General features: G+C 44.8%; 1 protein-coding gene across 2 annotated transcripts in view; it reads right to left on the reverse strand.

The window, feature by feature from the left end:
- LOC144684620 (rab effector Noc2-like) overlaps positions 1–12,838 on the reverse strand; it is a 246,783-nt gene extending 233,945 nt beyond the window's left edge. For both annotated transcript variants that reach the window (XM_078548632.1, XM_078548633.1), the window contains exon 1: positions 12,290–12,838. In XM_078548632.1, coding sequence (XP_078404758.1) covers positions 12,290–12,334 — 45 coding nt within the window. In that variant the 5' untranslated portion in view covers positions 12,335–12,838. The remainder of the gene's footprint in view (positions 1–12,289) is intronic.
- Positions 12,839–18,309: the final 5,471 nt, after the last annotated feature.

The raw sequence follows: 18,309 nt of genomic DNA on the forward strand, positions 1-18,309 counted from the left end.
TGCTGCTCTGTGAGGCACCTCCTTGACTTTTTTCATTGATTTTGAATCTCTGGCTCCTGACATCACTCCTTCTTCCACAAGTTCTCCCGGGCGCCTTTTTTTATCTTATGTCTGCTCCTTTCGCTCTTCCCTAACCACTGTCAACTAACCATTACTTCTTAATTTGTTTTCTGTTTTACACACAGATTTGCAATACTGCTGTATGGGATTTGACCCTTCAACTTTAGTTCCCAATAATGAGATTTTTGTATGACACAAACATACCTGTTGGGCTAATACTTAGTGACTAGGGAAGCTTTATTACAGCTGCTTGGTTCATTGAAATGGCAATAAATATGACCGTGATCATGGCTTTGTTGGATCCAACACAACTCTATGAACTGTTTTGATGAGATTTCACTCACTCTAAGAGTGACTTGGAGATAGTCAGTATACAGATTTTCTGGAAATTATTTATTTACACTATTTACAAAGCCCTTATGGTAAGTACATTGTTCTCAGGACATTGTTCTCGCTCTCTGACAGCCTCTTGGTCATCTTATCCTAATGTCACATTCACATCATCATTAACATTAATTAACATAACCATTAACCCTTTACTATACATCGGCCCCCAAGTCTAATCTCAAAACTGTTAAATTATTTTGTTAAACAATATACATTCCTATCATCTGCCCCCAAAGTCATAACCTCACAGATTGAGCCTGTCTGGTGCTTTTACAAATGTCCCTGATCTCATCTTGAATATTCTCAGTTGAGGGTGCTGGTCTACGATCGGTTCCTGGACTCAAGCATCATTTCTGGAGGCGTTTGCAATAGAGGCCGTGTCATCAGTCCCTTCTTGATAATACTGGAACGATTGTCTCTTTGCAGTTTCTAAGGGTCTCAAAACCTGTTTCTTCTGAAAACCCCAAGTGGTGTTTCACAGGGTATGATTGCAGCTGCTGGGTTTTATCTAATGACTGTACCTTCCGCCTAATGGTCTCTTATCCACACCTTTTGCCCAGGTTCCAACATGGCTAGTATTCTTGCTCAATGCCAGCGATTATACCAACTGGGTCGTTTCTCTTTGTGTGCTTACTCGTGACACCTCACTCAGTCATGATCTTGTAAGATGATGTTCGGTTCAAATTTATGTTGCAGTGAAGGGAGTTGGGTCTTACGCCTTCTCCCCATCAGTAGTTCTGCTGGTGAAAAACCATTACTTAATGGTGTCACCCTGTAATTGAACAAGGCTAACTCTAGGTCATTGTTCTTCATCAATATTTTGATGGTTTTTAAACCTCTCTCCGCTCCTCCATTAGTCTGTGGATGGTATGGCTGTTATGACGTGGCAGATGATGTGTAACAGGCGGATCAAATCCACAACAGAAACTTGATCACGCGGTCACAACAATTTTGCAATTTGCATTTTATTTCCAGATGCATGCCCTGAATTCAGAAATAATAAGTCCCCCAAGATTTAGAGTTTGTTTAGAAAATTAAATTAAACCTTCATTAACAAAAGAAAAGATTTCAAGCACAGACATAGGTCTACAAATTATTATAACTCCTAAAACCCTTAATTAATCTGGCTTCCAGTTACACACACGCCCCCTCCCGCCCCCCAGCCATTAAGGAAACAATAAACAAACAAAAAAATTAGATTTTAAATAGATTCCAAAAGTTAACAAAATGCCCTGGACAGTAGAATTCAAAGTGGCTTTTCCCAGCTTCGGTTTCTGTAGACAGCAACTTAATGCGCAACTACTGGAGGCTTTTCACACTTCTGGTAGATCTTACAATGCCCTCCTGTGACACATAGCCTTAATCCTTTATACATGTTTCTCCCTTTTAATGCAAGTTCCATTGTTCCCATATGTCTTTGGAATTTCACCTTTCTCATAATATAAATAATTTCATGGTGCTGATATTGTCAGTAACCTTTGGAAAAAATAAGCACAATGCTTGGCCTAGCTTCTCTGGCTAGGTCTAACATCCTACCATCTCCTTGAAATTCAAAATTACCCTGATTTATCTAAAAATGCAAATTCTCCTCACCTCACATTCTAAAACTTCAGCCATGTTTACGTATTTAGCATTTCGAACCTAGCTTCTCTTGATGAATCAAAACCTCCAGACCACCTGTCTCCAATTCAATTAAATCACAATCACACACACACACACACACACACACACACACACACACACACAATCCAAGCCCCACTATTAACCTACTTTTACAATAAATCACAATAATATGAGAATTATTATACTTTTGTGACAGTGGCGAACTGTTCACATGGTGAAATCCATATTCCACTACGAATTGTCAGAAATCTTCATAAATAATGTGGGCCATTGTCCAAGACTACCTCATCCGGAATACCATGGCTAGAGTAAATGTGTTTCAAAGCTTTTACCACAGCTTGATGGATTTCAAAACTTCCAGCCACAATACTGATTGTGGTGCCCATGCTTTGTGTTTGGTAATGCCCATATGACCCATGCAATGCCTTCTCACGTCACTCTTGGGATCACTAGCCTGTCACTGAAGACTAGAAGATCATCAACAATCAGATGTTTTTGATGTTCATGGTATTGTCTTAACACCTGATTGCTTGGGCCATATTCAGGTCAACCACCTTGGCAGTATGCTCTGACCTGGATGCATTCCATGTCCTTCAGCTGGACTTGTCTAATCTCCCTAAATTTGTTTGCAGAGGTTGACAAGGTACTTATATACGAATACACGAACATACAAATTAGGAACAGGAGTACTTGTTATTGGTGAAGAATATGCGTCCACCTCAGAGATGAATGTCAAGTGATGTTCTGTAGCCCTCAGCAGTGTGTCGGCAGTTGTCTGACTTTTCCCTGGCACATACTCTATTGTAGAGTCATGGTGCATGAGTCTTAGCCAGAAATGCTGTATCCTTGGCATATCTTAGCGGTTTCTTTGGAGCTCAGGAGAATGTGACTAGAGGCTCATGGTCCATCTCAATCCTAAATTGTAAGTCCATTAAGCAACGTAAAAATCTTTTGCAGGTCCATGTTGCTGCTAGTATTTCCTTTTCAATAATTGCATAATGTTTTTCAGTCTCTGGTCTCCGCCATGATCAAGAGGCATTATAAATCATATTTTCCTGCCATTTTCCTGAATCTGTAGAACAGCTCTAAGCCCTGTTGCTGATACATCAGCTGACTATTGTCGGCAATTTGGGGTCATAATGTCCAAAGAGACGAGCAGTTCTTTAATCCTGTCAAAGGCATTCTGCTCGACTACCCAATACCTTTGCTGACCTTTTCTCATGAGGTCTCAAAGGTTTATTGATGGCAGACAGATTTGGGATGAATTTCCCCACCTGATTGACCACGCCTAAAAATCTTTGCATGCCAGCAACACTCTTGGGTTGTGCAAATTCTTTAACCGCCTTGGCCTTTTGGGAGTCTACCATTGTCTCTTTTTGGCGCATAATATGGCTTAAAAATCTGATTGCAGTCTTGCCAAACTTTCACTTTTCATTCAGTGTGAGGCCTGCTTGTTCAAGCACTTTTAAAACCTCCCAGACTCTATGATTGTGCTCTTCTTTGGTAGCACCACAGATGAGCAGTTCGTCCATGTGGCAAATAATTCCTTCTCTGCCTTCAAGGATGTTGGCCATAGCGCGTTGAAAGATTTCTGGCACAGAGGATATGCCAAAGGGAAGTCAAGGGAGTGATAAATGTTGTCAACAATCTTGATTCTTGGTCAAGGAGGATCCGCCAAAAACCACTGTTGGCATCTAGCTTCGTAAAAAGACCTCGCCAGACTATAGTCAACAGAGAATATTGGCTGCATCTCTTAGAACAGCTTTATTTAGCTGTGTCAGGACAAGACGGAGCCTGATTTTGCCATTAGGTTTAGGGACTGTCACTAGACCCGAGCACCATTTTGTAGGCGCTGTAACAGGAGAGATCACTCCTTGATGCAGCATCCTGCCAATCTGCTCTTTGACTTTCTTGATCAGCGGGTGTTGTACCCTCCGTGGGGTAAATAAGCAGACAAGTTTAGCTTCTGGTAGTAAGGTGATTATCACTTTTGAAACAAAAACAGAAATACCTGGAAAAACTCAGCAGGTCTGGCAGCATCTATGGAGAGGAGCACAATTCACATTTCGAGTCCAAATGACCCTTCAACAGAACTAAGTAAAAATAGAAGAGAGATGAAATATAAGCTAGTTTAAGGGGGGGTGGGACAAGTAGAGCTGGGTAGAGGGCCAATGATAGGTGGAGATAACCAAAAGATGTCACAGACAAAAGGATAAAGAGGTGTTGAAGGTGGTGATATTATCTGAGGAATTTGCTAATTAAGGGTAGAAAGCAGGACAAGCAAGGTATAGATAGCCCTAGTGGGGGTGGGATGGGGTGAAGGTATCAAAAAAGGCTAAAAGGTAAAGATAAAACAATGGATGCATTTCAAAATAATGGAAGTAGGTGGGAAAAGAAAAATCTATATAAATTATTGGAAAAAAAAGGGGGGGGAGAAAATCGGAAAGGGGGTGAGGATGGAAGACAGAGTTCATGATCTAAAATTGTTGAACTCAATATTCAGTCCGGAAGGCTGTAAAGTGCCTAGTCGGAAGATGAGGTGCTGTTCCTCCAGTTTGTGTTGAGCTTCACTGGAACAATGCAGCAAGCCAAGGACGGACATGTGGGCATGAGAGCAGGGTGGAGTGTTGAAATGGCAAGCGACAGGGAGGTCTGGGTAATGCTTGCGGACAAATTGAAGGTGTTCTGCAAAGCGGTCACCCAGTCTGCGTTTGGTCTCCCCAATGTAGAGGAAACCGCATTGGGAGCAATGAATGCAGTAGACGAAATTGAGGGAAGTGCAAGTGAAATGCTGCTTCACTTGAAAGGAGTGTTTGGGCCCTTGGACGGTGAGGAGAGGGGAAGTAAAGGGGCAGGTGTTGCACCTTCTGCGGTTGCATGGGAAGGTGCCGTGGGAGGGGGTTGAGGTGTAGGGGGTGATGGAGGAGTGGACCAAGGTGTCCCGGAGGGAACGATCCCTGTGGAATGCCGCCGGGGGGGGTGAAGGGAAGATGTGTTTGGTGGTGGCATCATGCTGGAGTAGGCGGAAATGGCGGAGAATGATCCTTTGAATGCGGAGGCTGGTGGGGTGATAAGTGAGGACAAGGGGGACCCTATCATGTTTCTGGGAGGGAGAAGAAGGTGTGAGGGTGGATGCGCGGGAGATGGGCAGGACACGGTTAAGGGCCCTGTCAACCACCGTGGGTGGAAAACCTCGGTTAAGGAAGAAGGAGGTCATGTCAGAGGAACTGTTTTTGAAAGTGGCATCATCAGAACAGATGCAACGGAGGCGAAGGAACTGAGAGAATGGGATGGAGTCCTTAAAGGAAGCGGGGTGTAGTCGAGATAGCTGTGGGAGTCGGTAGACTTGTAATGGATATTGGTGGACAGTCTATCATCAGAATTGAGACAGAGAGGTCAAGGAAGGTAAGGGACATGTCAGAGATGGACCATGTGAAAATGATGGAGGGGTGGAAATTGGAAGCAAAATTAATAAATTTTTCCAGGTCTAGATGAGAGCATGAAGCAGCACCGAAGTAATCATCGATGTACCAGGGAAAGAGTTGTGGGAGGGGACCGGAGTAGGACTTGAACAAGGAATGTTCCACATACCCCATAAAGAGACAGGCATAGCTGGGGCCCATGCGGGTACCCATAGCCACACCTTTTATTTGGAGGAAGTGAGAGGAGTTTAAGGAGAAATTGTTCAGCGTGAGAACAAGTTCAGCCAGACGGAGGAGAGTAGTGGTGGATGGGGATTGTTCAGGCCTCTGTTCGAGGAAGAAGCAGAGAGCCATCAGATCATCCCGGTGGGGGATGGAGGTGTAGAGGGATTGGACGTCCATGGTGAAGAGGAGGCGGTTGGGGGCCAAGGAACTGAAAATTGTTGAAATGATGTAGGGTGTCAGAGGAATCACGGATGTAGGTGGGAAGGGACTGGACAAGGGGAGAGAGAAGGGAGTCAAGATAGCAAGAAATGAGTTCCGTGGGGCAGGAACAGGCTGACATGATTGGTCTGCCGGGACAGTCCTGTTTGTGGATTTTGGGTAGGAGGTAGAAGCGGGCCGTCCGAGGTTGGGACACTATCAGGTTGGAAGCTGTGGAAGGAAGATCTCCAGAGGAGATGAGGTCAGTAACAGTCCTGGAAACAATGGCTTGATGTTCAGTGGTGGGGTCATGGTCCAGGGGGAGGTAGAAAACAAGTGTCTGCGAGTTGACACTCAGCCTCTGCGAGGTAGAGGTCAGTGCGCCAGACAACAACAGCACCACCCTTGTCAGCGGGTTTGATGACAATGTCAGGGTTGGACCTGAGAGAAAGGAGTGCAGCAAGTTCAGAGAGAGACAGGTTAGAGTGGGTGAGAGGAGCAGAGAAATTGAGACGACTAATGTCACGCCGACAGTTCTCAATGAAAAGATCAAGAGAAGGTAAGAAACCAGAGGGAGGGGTCCAGGTGGAGGGAGAATATTGGAGGTGGGTAAAAGGATCCGTTGAACGGGGAGAGGACTCCTGCCCAAAGAAGTGAGCACGGAGACGAAGGCGGCGGAATAAGAGTTCAGCATCGTGCCGAACCCGCAATTCATTGAGATGAAGGAGTAAGGGTATGAAACTAAGTCCTTTGCTGAGCAGTGAACGTTCAGCGTCGGAGAGGGGAAGGTCAGGGGGTATGGTGAATACACGGCCGGGGCTGGGTTTGGAAGATGGGATGGGGACAGAGGGACAGGCAGGGGTGGAGGGTCCTGGATGGGTGTTGGTGTCGATGAGTTGTTGGAGCTTGCGTTTCTTTGAACTCATTTCTTGTTATCTTGACTCCATTCTCTCTCCCTTTGTCCAGTCCCTTCCCACCTACATCCGTGATTCCTCTGACACCCTACATCATTTCAACAATTTTCAGTTCCTTGGCCCCAACCGCCTCCTCTTCACCATGGACGTCCAATCCCTCTACACCTCCATCCCCCGCCGGGATGATCTGATGGCTCTCCGCTTCTTCCTCGAACAGAGGCCCAAACAATCCCCATCCACCACTACTCTCCTCCATCTGGCTGAACTTGTTCTCACACTGAACAATTTCTCCTTAAACTCCTCTCACTTCCTCCAAATAAAAGGTGTGGCTATGGGTACCCGCATGGGCCCCAGCTATGCCTGTCTCTTTATGGAGTATGTGGAACTTTCCTTGTTCCAGTGCTACTCCAGCCCCCTCCCACAACTCTTTCTCCGATACATCGATGATTACTTTGGTGCTGCTTCATGCTCTCGTCTGGACCTGGAAAAATTTATTAATTTTGCTTCTAATTTCCAACCCTCCATCATTTTCACATGGTCCATCTCTGATACTTCCCTTCCCTTCCTTGACCTCTCTGTCTCAATTTCTGGTGATAGACTGTCCAGCAATATCCATTACAAGCCTACCGACTCCCACAGCTACCTCGACTACAGCTCCTCACACCCCGCTTCCTGTAAGGACTCCATCCCATTCTCTCAGTTCCTTCGCCTCCGTTGCATCTGTTCTGATGATGCCACTTTCAAAAACAGTTCCTCTGACATGTCCTCCTTCTTCCTTAACCGAGGTTTTCCACCCACAGTGGTTGACAGGGCCCTTAACCGTGTCCAGCCCATCTCCCGCGCATCCACCCTCACACCTTCTTCTCCCTCCCAGAAACATGATAGGGTCCCCCTTGTCCTCACTTATCACCCCACCAGCCTCCGCATTCAAAGGATCATCCTCCGCCATTTCCGCCTACTCCAGCATGATGCCACCACCAAACACATCTTCCCTTCACACCCGCCCCCGCCCCCCCCCCCACCCACCCCCCCGCCGCCGCCAGCGGCACTCCACAGGGATCGTTCCCTCCGGGACACCCTGGTCCACTCCTCCATCACCCCCTACACCTCAACCCCCTCCCACGGCACCTTCCCATGCAACCGCAGAAGGTGCAACACCTGCCCCTTTACTTCCCCTCTCCTCACCGTCCAAGGTCCAAACACTCCTTTCAAATGAAGCAGCATATTACTTGCACTTCCCTCAATTTCGTCTACTGCATTCATTGCTCCCAATGCGGTTTCCTCTACATTGGAGACACCAAACGCAGACTGGGTGACCGCTTTGCAGAACACCTTCGGTCTGTCCGCAAGCATTACCCAGACCTCCCTGTCGCTTGCCATTTCAACACTCCACCCTGCTCTCATGCCCACATGTCCGTCCTTGGCTTGCTGCATTGTTCCAGTGAAGCTCAACACAAACTGGAGGAACAGCACCTCATCTTCCGACTAGGCACTTTACAGCCTTCCAGACTGAATATTGAGTTCAACAATTTTAGATCATGAACTCTCTCCTCCATCCTCACCCCCTTTCCGATTCCCCCACTTTCTTTTCCAATAATTTATATAGATTTTTCTTTTCCCACCTATTTCCATTATTTTTAAATGTATTTCCATCCATTGTTTTATCTTTACCTTTTAGCCTTTTTTGATTCCTTCACCCCACCCCCACTAGGGCTATCTGTACCTTGCTTGTCCTGCTTTCTACCCTTAATTAGCACATTCCTCAGATAATATCACCACCTTCAAAACCTCTTTGTCCTTTTGTCTGTGACATCTTTTGGTTATCTCCACCCAACACTGGCATTCTATCCAGCTCTACTTGTCCCATCCCCCCTTAAACTAGCTTATATTTCACCTCTCTTCTATTTTTACTTAGTTCTGTTGAAGTGTCATTCGGACTCGAAACATTAACTGTGCTCCTCTCCATAGATGCTGCCAGACCTGCTGAGTTTTTCCAGGTATTTTTGTTATTGATTTCCAGCATCCGCAGTTTTTTGCTTTTATCACTTTTGAGCTTTCCCAGTCCCTGGGACAACCTAGGAAAATCATTCCTAAATACAGCTCCATTGTCATCCTGCTTTACCTCATTGACCCTTGTAGAAGGCCAAGTCCTGATCATGTTGCCCTACTGAGCAGAGAAGTTGTTGATTTTGTAGGATATAAAAGAGTTGCATTAATTTATTTACTTTTATGTCCAAGGATTGTAGTTACTGGCCCTTCATTTTGTGAGGTTTGTGCCCCCCTGGCCCCTATAGCTTTATTTATGATGGATGGATCTCAACATCATTAAGCCAGTCCAATTTGGCTGATAAAACTGCGACTTTGCCCCAGCGTTCACTTTAAATTCTGTTTTGTATCCTTTGACTTCCAGCTCTACAGACTAGAATTGTTAATTGAGATCTGTTATTTCTACCAGGAAAACTTCATCCTGAATGTCTTCGTTTCCAATTTGCTGTACTTTAGAATGGTTAGAAGCTTGTTAACGTTCTCCTCCCTTAAATTGTGCTTTAGATCTGCAGAATCGTTTAAAATATCTGGTCTTGCCACAGGGAAAACATTCAGCCTCCCCTGCTGGGCATTCTCTGCAGCGATGCTGCCTTTTGGTACCACATCTGGAACATTTTAAAATGGTTGGAAGGGTTCTTCAGCGGTTTTTTGACTTTTTCACAGGCCTTTTGGGGCAGGGTAAAATTGGACTTTGGGCCTACATACCAGAGCAACCCCTCCCAAGGCTCGCTATCTCCCTGAAGCGCACCCCAATTCTTCCATCTCAGCTCCATCTGCCTTGCAAACTGTTCAGCCTTCTCTGACATCAAAACCTCCTTGGTTTGCAAAAAGTCAAAAGGTGTGACATCGAGCATGCCGACTACAATGCAGTCACAAATTAACTTGTGCTTTAAAGCTCCATGGCTGCAACTGCTGGCCAGTCAATACAAGTCGATAAATGAATCAATGGATTCGCTTAACCTTTGGCTCCTTTGATTGAATCTTTCCCTTTCAATGACCAGATTCTTCTTAGGGCCAAGGCCCTCAAAACCTCCTCATAGGACACCAAGGTCCCCTCGACTCCTTGTCTCATCAGGCCATTATCAGCTATGGCCCCAATTGCACATAAATGGGTTCACACCTGGTGTTTTTGTGCCTTTTCCTGGAAGCCCAAAGATGTTTGGTACTTTTCAAACTGTGTCCCCCAGAGCTGCCATAATTGTCCTTGCTGTGAACCCTTGATGTGTTGGAAGGGCTGCGGAAGGGGTAGTGGCTGTTAATGGCTACCGCCATTGTGCATGGTCCCTATCAAAGTATGTTTTATTTTTGTCCTTCTTTGTTGCAAGTTGAGCTGTTTCAAGGTCTTCACCCATGGGCTGCCAATCTGTGATCTCAGTTTCTGAAACTGTTTGCCTCCAGCACTGCCACCATGTTTTGATGAGGTTTCACTTACTCTGAGTGACTTGGAGATAGCATACAGTTTTTCTGGAAACTATTTATTTGCATTATTTACAAATAACTCAAGGTAAGTGCATTGTTCTCAGGACACAGACTGTTTGGTGTCACCATTTCTGGGAGCCTCTTGGCCATCTGTCCCTGATGTCATGCTTACATCATCATTAACATCATTATCTAATTAACATAACCATTAACCCTTTACATGAACTTTGGCATCAAGTGGCATCCTTAGCAAATAATGAAGATGAGCTTTGATTTAGAAATATGGTTATGTTCTGTCTCTTAAGGTAGCGGGACAGGCAGATAAGGTGGTTAAGAAGGCATATGGGATACTTGCCTTTATTAGCCGAGGCATAGAATATAAGAGCAGGGAGATTATGCTGGAACTGTATAAAACGCTGGTTAGGCTACAGCTAGAGTATTGCATGCAGTTCTGGAATCTGCATAATAGAGTGTGCAGAGGAGATTTACCAGGATGTTGCCTGGGCTGGAGAGTTTCAGTTATGAGGAGAGATTGGATAGACTGGGGTTATTTTCCCTGGAGCAGAGGAGATTGAGGGAGACATGACTGAGGTATATAAAATTATGAGGGGCATAGATAGGGTAGACAGGAAGGAACTTTTCCTCTTGGTGGAGGGATCAATAACCAGGGGGCATAGATTTAAGGTAAGGGGCAGGAGGTTTAGAGGGGATGTGAGGAAGAATTTTTTCATCCAGAGGGTGGTGGGAATCTGGAACTCACTGCCTGAAAGGGTGGTAGAGGCAGAAACCCTCATAACATTTAAGAATTTGGATATGCACTTGCGATGCCATGGATACAAGGCTATGGGCCGAGTGCTGGAAAATGGGATTAGAATAGTTAGGTACTTGTTTGACCGGCACAGACTCGATGGGTCGAAGGGCCTTTTTCTGTGCTGTAGGCCTCTAAGACTATGACTCCTTTGTTTCAGTTTTATATAGTGAAATGGATTTACAACCTGAGTCACTGTTTACAGTACAATTCACTCCTAAAATTTCCTCCCAATTGAATAGTTCTGCTGATGGCTATCGAAAGGTCAAAATTCAATTCCCAAAGAAAATTCTAAATGAAAAAATGTCAGTGATTTTGTCCTGAATCGCCAAAAATGCCCCATATTAATGTTGTACTAATTCAGTACGAATGCCACTGAAATGCAGAGTCAGTATAGGGCAAATATATCAGATTGATAGATACAGCAAGAATCGGTGGACAGTAAGAGTTAAACCCAATGTAAAACAGTCTTAAAATGCAAATATTGAACTTTGGGACTTTCCATACAACAAACACATGGAGAGGAGTCTAAAGAAAAGGGGTCTGCAGACCACTAGGTGTTCCCTTTAAATCAGGGACAACTGGAAAGAAAAAAAGCAAAATGCTGCGGATGCTGGAAATCTGAAACAAAAACAGAAAATGCTGGAAGAACTCAACAGCTCTGGCAGCATCTGTGGAGTGAGAAACAAGAGTTAACATTTCGAATCTGTACGACCCTTCTTCAGAGCTCTAAAGAAGAGTCATACAGACTCGAAACGTTAACTCTTGTTTCTCTCCCTCCACAGGTGCGACAACTGGAAAAAGAGTCCAATTCGCAGGTTTACAGGTTACATCAAAATGGAAAAAAGACGTCAGCTGCCTTCTGAAAATCCATTAACAGCAGGACACGGAATGACGAAAAAGAGAATTGGGCTGAGCGAGGAGAGGAATTGACGGCGAGAAAGCAGGACCCGTAAAGCGTAAACTCCGAAAAGAGTGGATTGTGGAACAAGGCGGGAAAACTCTCGCCAGGCCTCATCTCAGAGAGAGAGAGGGAGAGAGAAAACACTGAGCCTCGGCAGCAACTTGGCCGCCTGGCTTCCAGGAGCCCTCACCTCGAACGCTTTCCACCAACCCGGCCAGAAACTTAAGATCACATCCTCAACATTGTACAAAAAGCAAGAAACAGCCCATAAACCCACACTTACCGGGAAAAGGGATGTTTTTTGTGCACTGGCACAGCGGGATGACATGTATCCTTTCCGGCTAGAGGTTAAGCTGCTTCCCGGGGATCCGAAGGGAAACAGCCAAATAAATGGTTTCAAACTCGGTGTTTGTCCTTTTTTTTAAAAAAAACAATGTGTGTCAGAGGCTCCACCTTGCCTGACCTGACAGACTGGCGCTTTGAGCCGCCTCTGTGGCCACTGCGAAACTTTTCACCCTCCACCGAATTAGTTGAGGACGCGGTGGATTCCTCTCTCCATAATTTGATTAAACATAAAAAAACAATAGATGGAGATGGACGGCCCACACCTACCGGGCTCTGCGTTAATTATTAGGTGTTATGCTTTTTTTTTCGCTTTGAAGACGATTTTTTTTTTAAAAAGCTGAATTATTGTCTGGTGTTCACAAATGTTGAAATGAACGTGAAGCAATTCGAATACACTTATAGCCGATGACACGCCCTATAATGCACAATATCAAACACATTTGCAGCCTCCAGTTTTGCTTTTAGTTCATTGTTTGCCCCAATTTGAAAGCCTTAAAGTTTGTTTTCCCCCGCAGTTCCTGTGCCGGTCGCGCCACCTAGTGACAGGTGTGTCAGGGAGCTCCGCCCCCGCCTCCTCCCATTGGTCCTTTAATACATGAGATCGGACTGCATCTGACACACACAAAACTTACCTGGGGACAGTCAGTAGCACACAGGCTAACACCCAATTCAAAGTCCATTACAAGGTAGTAACTATCTAGGTGCTCAAATATTGTTCAGCCATCTATTTGCAGGAAAGAAACATTGTGGCCAAAAACTCAAGGAAAGTTCACTTGGCTCCATCAAACCTTATCTGACCATTTTTTTATATTCATTCTTGGCAATGCGAGCACTGCTGAAAAGGTCAGCATCTGTTGCCCTTGAGAAGGTGGTGGTACTCCTGCATGTTGAACAGTACCTACTCAGCTATAACGTGCTCACTAATGCTCAGTTTGGGTTCTGTCAGGGTCATTCAGCTCCTGATCTCATCACAGCCTAGTCCAAACATGAATAAAAGAGCTGAACTCCCGAGGTGAGGTGAGAGTGATTGCCCTTGACATCAAGGCAGCATTTGACTGAGTGTGGCATCAGGGAGCCTGAGCAAAACTGAAGTCAATGGGAATCAGGGGGAAAACCCTCTGCTGGTTGGAGTCATACCTAGCACAAAAGAAGATGGTTGTGGTTGTTGGAGGTCAATCATTTCAATTCTAGAACATCACTGCAGGAGTTCCTCAGGGCAGTGTCCTAGGCCCAACCATCTTTAGCTGCTTCATCAATGGCCTTCCTTCCATCATAAGGTCGGAAGTGGGGATGTTTGCTGATGATTGCACAATGTTCACATCATTCACGACTCCTCAGATACTGAAGCAGTCCATTCCCATAAGCAACAAGACCTGAATAATATTCAAGCTTGGGCTGATAAGTGACAATTAACATTCACACCACACAAGTGCCAGGCAATGACCATCTCCAACAAGAGAGAATCTAACCATCGCCCCTTGACGTTCAATGGCATTACCATCGCTGAATCACCCACTATCAACATCCTGAGAGTTACCATTAACCAGAAACTGTACTGAGCCAGCCATATGAATACTGTGGTTATAGGAACTGGTCAGAGGCTGGGAATTCTGTGTCATGTAACCCACCTCCTAATTCCCTAAAGCCTGTCCACCATCTGCAAGGCACAAGTCAGGAGTGTGATGGAATACTCTCCACTTGCCTGGATGAGAGCAGCCCCCACAACAGTCAAGGAGCTCAACACCATCCAGGACAAAGCAGCCCGCTTGAATGGCACCCATCCACGACCTTCAACATCCACTTCCTCCACCACCGACGCACACTGTGATAGTAGTGTGCACCATCAAGGTGCACTGAAGTAATTCACTAAGACACCTTCCAACCCTGTGACCTCTACCACCTAAAAGAATAAGGGCAGCAAACACATGGGAATGCTACCACTATTTGCGCATTCCCCTCCAAGTCACACACCATCCTGACTTGGAAATATATCACTTTTCCTTCACTGTCGCTGGGTCAAATTCCTGGAACTCCCTCCCTAATGCGCTGTGGGTGTACCTACACCATATGGACAGCAGAGGTTCAAGAAGGTGGCTCACCACCCCCTTCTCAAGGGGAATTAGAGATGTGCAATAAAAAATGGCCTAGCCAGGAATAAGACCATAAGACTATAAGACATAGGAGCAGAAATGAGGCCATTCGGCCCATCGAGTCTGCTTCGCCATTCAATCATGGCTGATAAGTTTCTCAACCCCATTCTCCCGCCTTCTCCCCGTAACCTTTGATCCCCTTGCCAATCAAGAACCTATCTATCTTGGTTTTAAATACACTCAATAACCTGGCCTCCACAGCCTTCTGTGGCAATGAATTCCATAAATTCACCACTCTCTGGCCAAAGAAGTTTCTCCTCATCTCTGTTCTAAAAGGTCTTCCCTTTACTCTGAGGCTGTGCCCTCGGGTCCTAGTCTCTCCTACTAATGGAAACATCTTCCCCATGTCCACTCTATCCAGGCCTTTCAGTATTCTGTAATTTTCAATCAAATCCCCCCTCATCCTTCTAAACTCCATCGAGTATAGACCCAGAGTCCTCAAACGTTCCTCATATGTTAAGCCTTTCATTCCTGGGATCGTTCTCGTGAACCTCCTCTGGACCCTCTCCAGGGCCAGCACATCCTTCCTGAGATACGGGGCCCAAAATTGCTCACAATATTCTAAATGTGGTCTAACCAGAGCCTTATAAAGTCTCAGCAGCACATCCCTGCTTTTATATTCTAGTCCTCTCGAAATAAATGCCAACATTGCATTTGCCTTCCTAACTACCGACTCAACCTGCAAGTTAACCTTAAGAGAATCCTGGACTAGGACTCCCAAGTCCCTTTGCACTCCAGATTTCTGAATTCTCTCCCCATTTAGAGAATAGTCTATGTCTCTATACTTCCTACCAACGTGCATGACCTCACACTTCCCCACGTTGTATTCCATCTGCCACTTCTTTGCCCATTCTCCTAACCTGTCCAAATCCTTCTGCAGCCTCCCCACTTCCTCAATACTACCTGTCCCTCCACCTATCTTTGTATCATCTGCAAACTTAGCCAGGATGCCCTCAGTTCCTTCATCTTGATCATTAATGTATAAAGTGAAAAGTTGTGGTCCCAACACTGACCCCTGCGGAACTCCACTAGTCACCGGCCGCCATCCTGAGAAGGACCCCCTTATCCCCACTCTCTGCCTCCTACCAGACAGCCAATCTTCTATCCATGCTAGTACCTTGCCTCTAACACCATGGGCTCTTATCTTACTGAGCAGCCTCCTGTGCGGCACCTTGTCAAAGACCTTCTGGAAGTCCAAGTAGATAACATCCATTGGCTCTTCTTTGTCAAACCTACTCATTACCTCCTCAAAGAATTCTAACAGATTTGTCAGGCATGACCTCACCTTGATGAAACCATGCTGACTTTGCTCTATTTTACCATGCACTTCCAAGTATTCTGAAATCTCATCCTTAATAATGGACTCTAAAATCTTACCAACGACCGAGGTCAGGCTAATTGGCATGTAATTTCCCATCTTTTGCCTCACTCCCTTCTTAAACAGGGGGGTTACATTAGCAATTTTCCAGTCCTCTGAGACCCTCCCTGACTCCAGTGATTCCTGAAAGATCACCACTAACGCCTCCACTATCTCTTCAGCTATCTCCTTCAGAACTCTGGGTGTAATCCATCTGGTCCAGGTAACTTATCCACCTTCAGACCTTTCAGTTTTCCTAGCACCTTCTCCTTGGTAATGGCCACCATACTCACCTCTGCCCCCCGACTCTCTTGAACTTTGGGGACATTACTCGTGTCTTCCACCGTGAAGACTGCGCAAAGTACCTATTCAGTTCCTCCGCCATTTCTTTGTTCCCCACTACTACTTCTCCAGCACCATTTTCCAGTGGCCCAATGTCCACTTTTGCCCCTCTCTTACCCTTTATATATCTTAAAAACTCTTGCAATCTTCTTTTATATTACTGGCTAGTTTACCCTCATATTTAATCTTCTCCCTCCTTATTTCTTTTTCAGTTGTCCTCTGTTGGTCTTTGTAGGCTTCCCAGTCCCCTGGTTTCCCACTGCTCTTCGCCGCATTGTATGCTTTCTCGTTAGCTTTTATGCTGTCCCTGACTTCCCTTGTCAGCCATGGTTGCCTCATCCTCCCTTTGGTATGCTTCTTCTTCCTAGGGATGAATTTTTGCTGTGTCTCCCAAATTACTCCCAGAAACTCCTGCCATTGCTGTTCCACTGTCTTTCCTGCTAGGCTCATCTCCCAGTCAATTCTGGCCAGCTCCTCCCTCATGCCTCTGTAGTTGCCTTTATTCAACTGTAATACTGTTACATCTGATTCCAGCTTTTTCCTCTCAAATTGCAGGGTAAATTCTATCATATTATGGTCACTTCCTCCTAAGGGTTCCTTCACCTTAAGCTCCCTTATCAAATCTGCCTCATTACACATCACTAAACCTACAATTGCCTGTTCCCTAGTGGGCTCCACCACAAGCTACTCCAAAAAGCCATCTCATAGACATTCCACAAATTCCTTTTCTTGGGATTCACTACCAACCTGATTTTCCCAGTCTACCTGCATATTGAAATCCCCCATGATCACTGTAACCTTGCCTTTCTTACATGCCTTTTCTATCTCCTGGTGTATCTTGGCCCCACATCCTGACTACTGTTCGGAGGCCTGTACATAACTCCCATTATGGTTTTTTTACCTTTGTGGTTCCTCAACTCTACCCACACAGATTCTACATCAACTGACCCTACGTCATTTCTTGCTATCGATTTAATTTCATTTCTTACTAACAAAGCAACCCCACCCCCTCTGCCAACCTACCTATCTTTTTGGTAGGATGTATATCCTTGGATATTTAGCTCCCCGTCCTGATCCCCTTGCAGCCATGTCTCCGTGATGCCCACCACATCATACCTGGCAATTTCAATCTGCGCCACAAGCTTATTTCGTATACTGCGTGCATTCAGATACAATACATTCAGTCCTGTATTTCCCGTCCCCTTTCTCATTGTTGTCCCTTTATCTGATGTGCTTGAAGTTAGATTCCTAGCCCTTTCCAAACACTCTGTCCTATTTTGTGTTCTGGAGACTTTAATAGCCTCTCCTGGGCTCTCCTTTCTGCCCACATCCGATGAAGGAATTAAAAGAAAATCTAATCAGAATGAATAATCAGAACTAAAATTCTCCAGTCTTAGCTCAAATAGTCTCACCAAATGCAGCAAGGAAATAATACATGATTTATTCAGTTGAAGATGTCAGGTCTTAAAGATAATCAATATCGTAAAAGCTTTATTTTTTTTAATAGCAGATGCTTTGAAATATTTATTTTCTTCACTGAAATAATTTATTTTACATCCTGAAAACTACAGTCAACAATTGTTCCATCATATTGTGAAGCAAATGTTGCAAAATCTCACAATGTTCATATTCATATTTAGCGATTTTTATATTCAACAAATAAATCTCATGCACAATATTCTGGCACATATGTATTTTCAGAGATTTAATATGTTCTCATTCAATTTTTGCTTTTCCTCTTTTATTAGGACTGTACCGTTTTTATTTAATGGCCCTATACCCTGAGCAAACCTAAATTTAGAAGAAAATTATTTCATCGGGATAAAGTTTATGGGAGAACATGGATCAGGTTGAAATTAAGGCAGTTTTTTTAACATTCAGATTACTCACTGATTCTTTTGTGCTCACCATTTCCAGGAATGAAGCACATTGCCATTTTGTACAAACCCACAATCAACATTTGGCACTTCCAGGCCAGTACAGCATGAAGAATAGATCTTCTCCCCAACAATGTGCCTTCATCAATGGCAAATGGACTTCTGAGTGACACTATAAATTTAGTGCCAAGTAGTGCAGAACTGTGAGCAAAAATTGAGAAAGCACAATTGA

Source organism: Cetorhinus maximus, chromosome 9 (genome assembly GCF_964194155.1).
Source record: "Cetorhinus maximus chromosome 9, sCetMax3.hap1.1, whole genome shotgun sequence".
Taxonomy (NCBI): domain Eukaryota; kingdom Metazoa; phylum Chordata; class Chondrichthyes; order Lamniformes; family Cetorhinidae; genus Cetorhinus; species Cetorhinus maximus.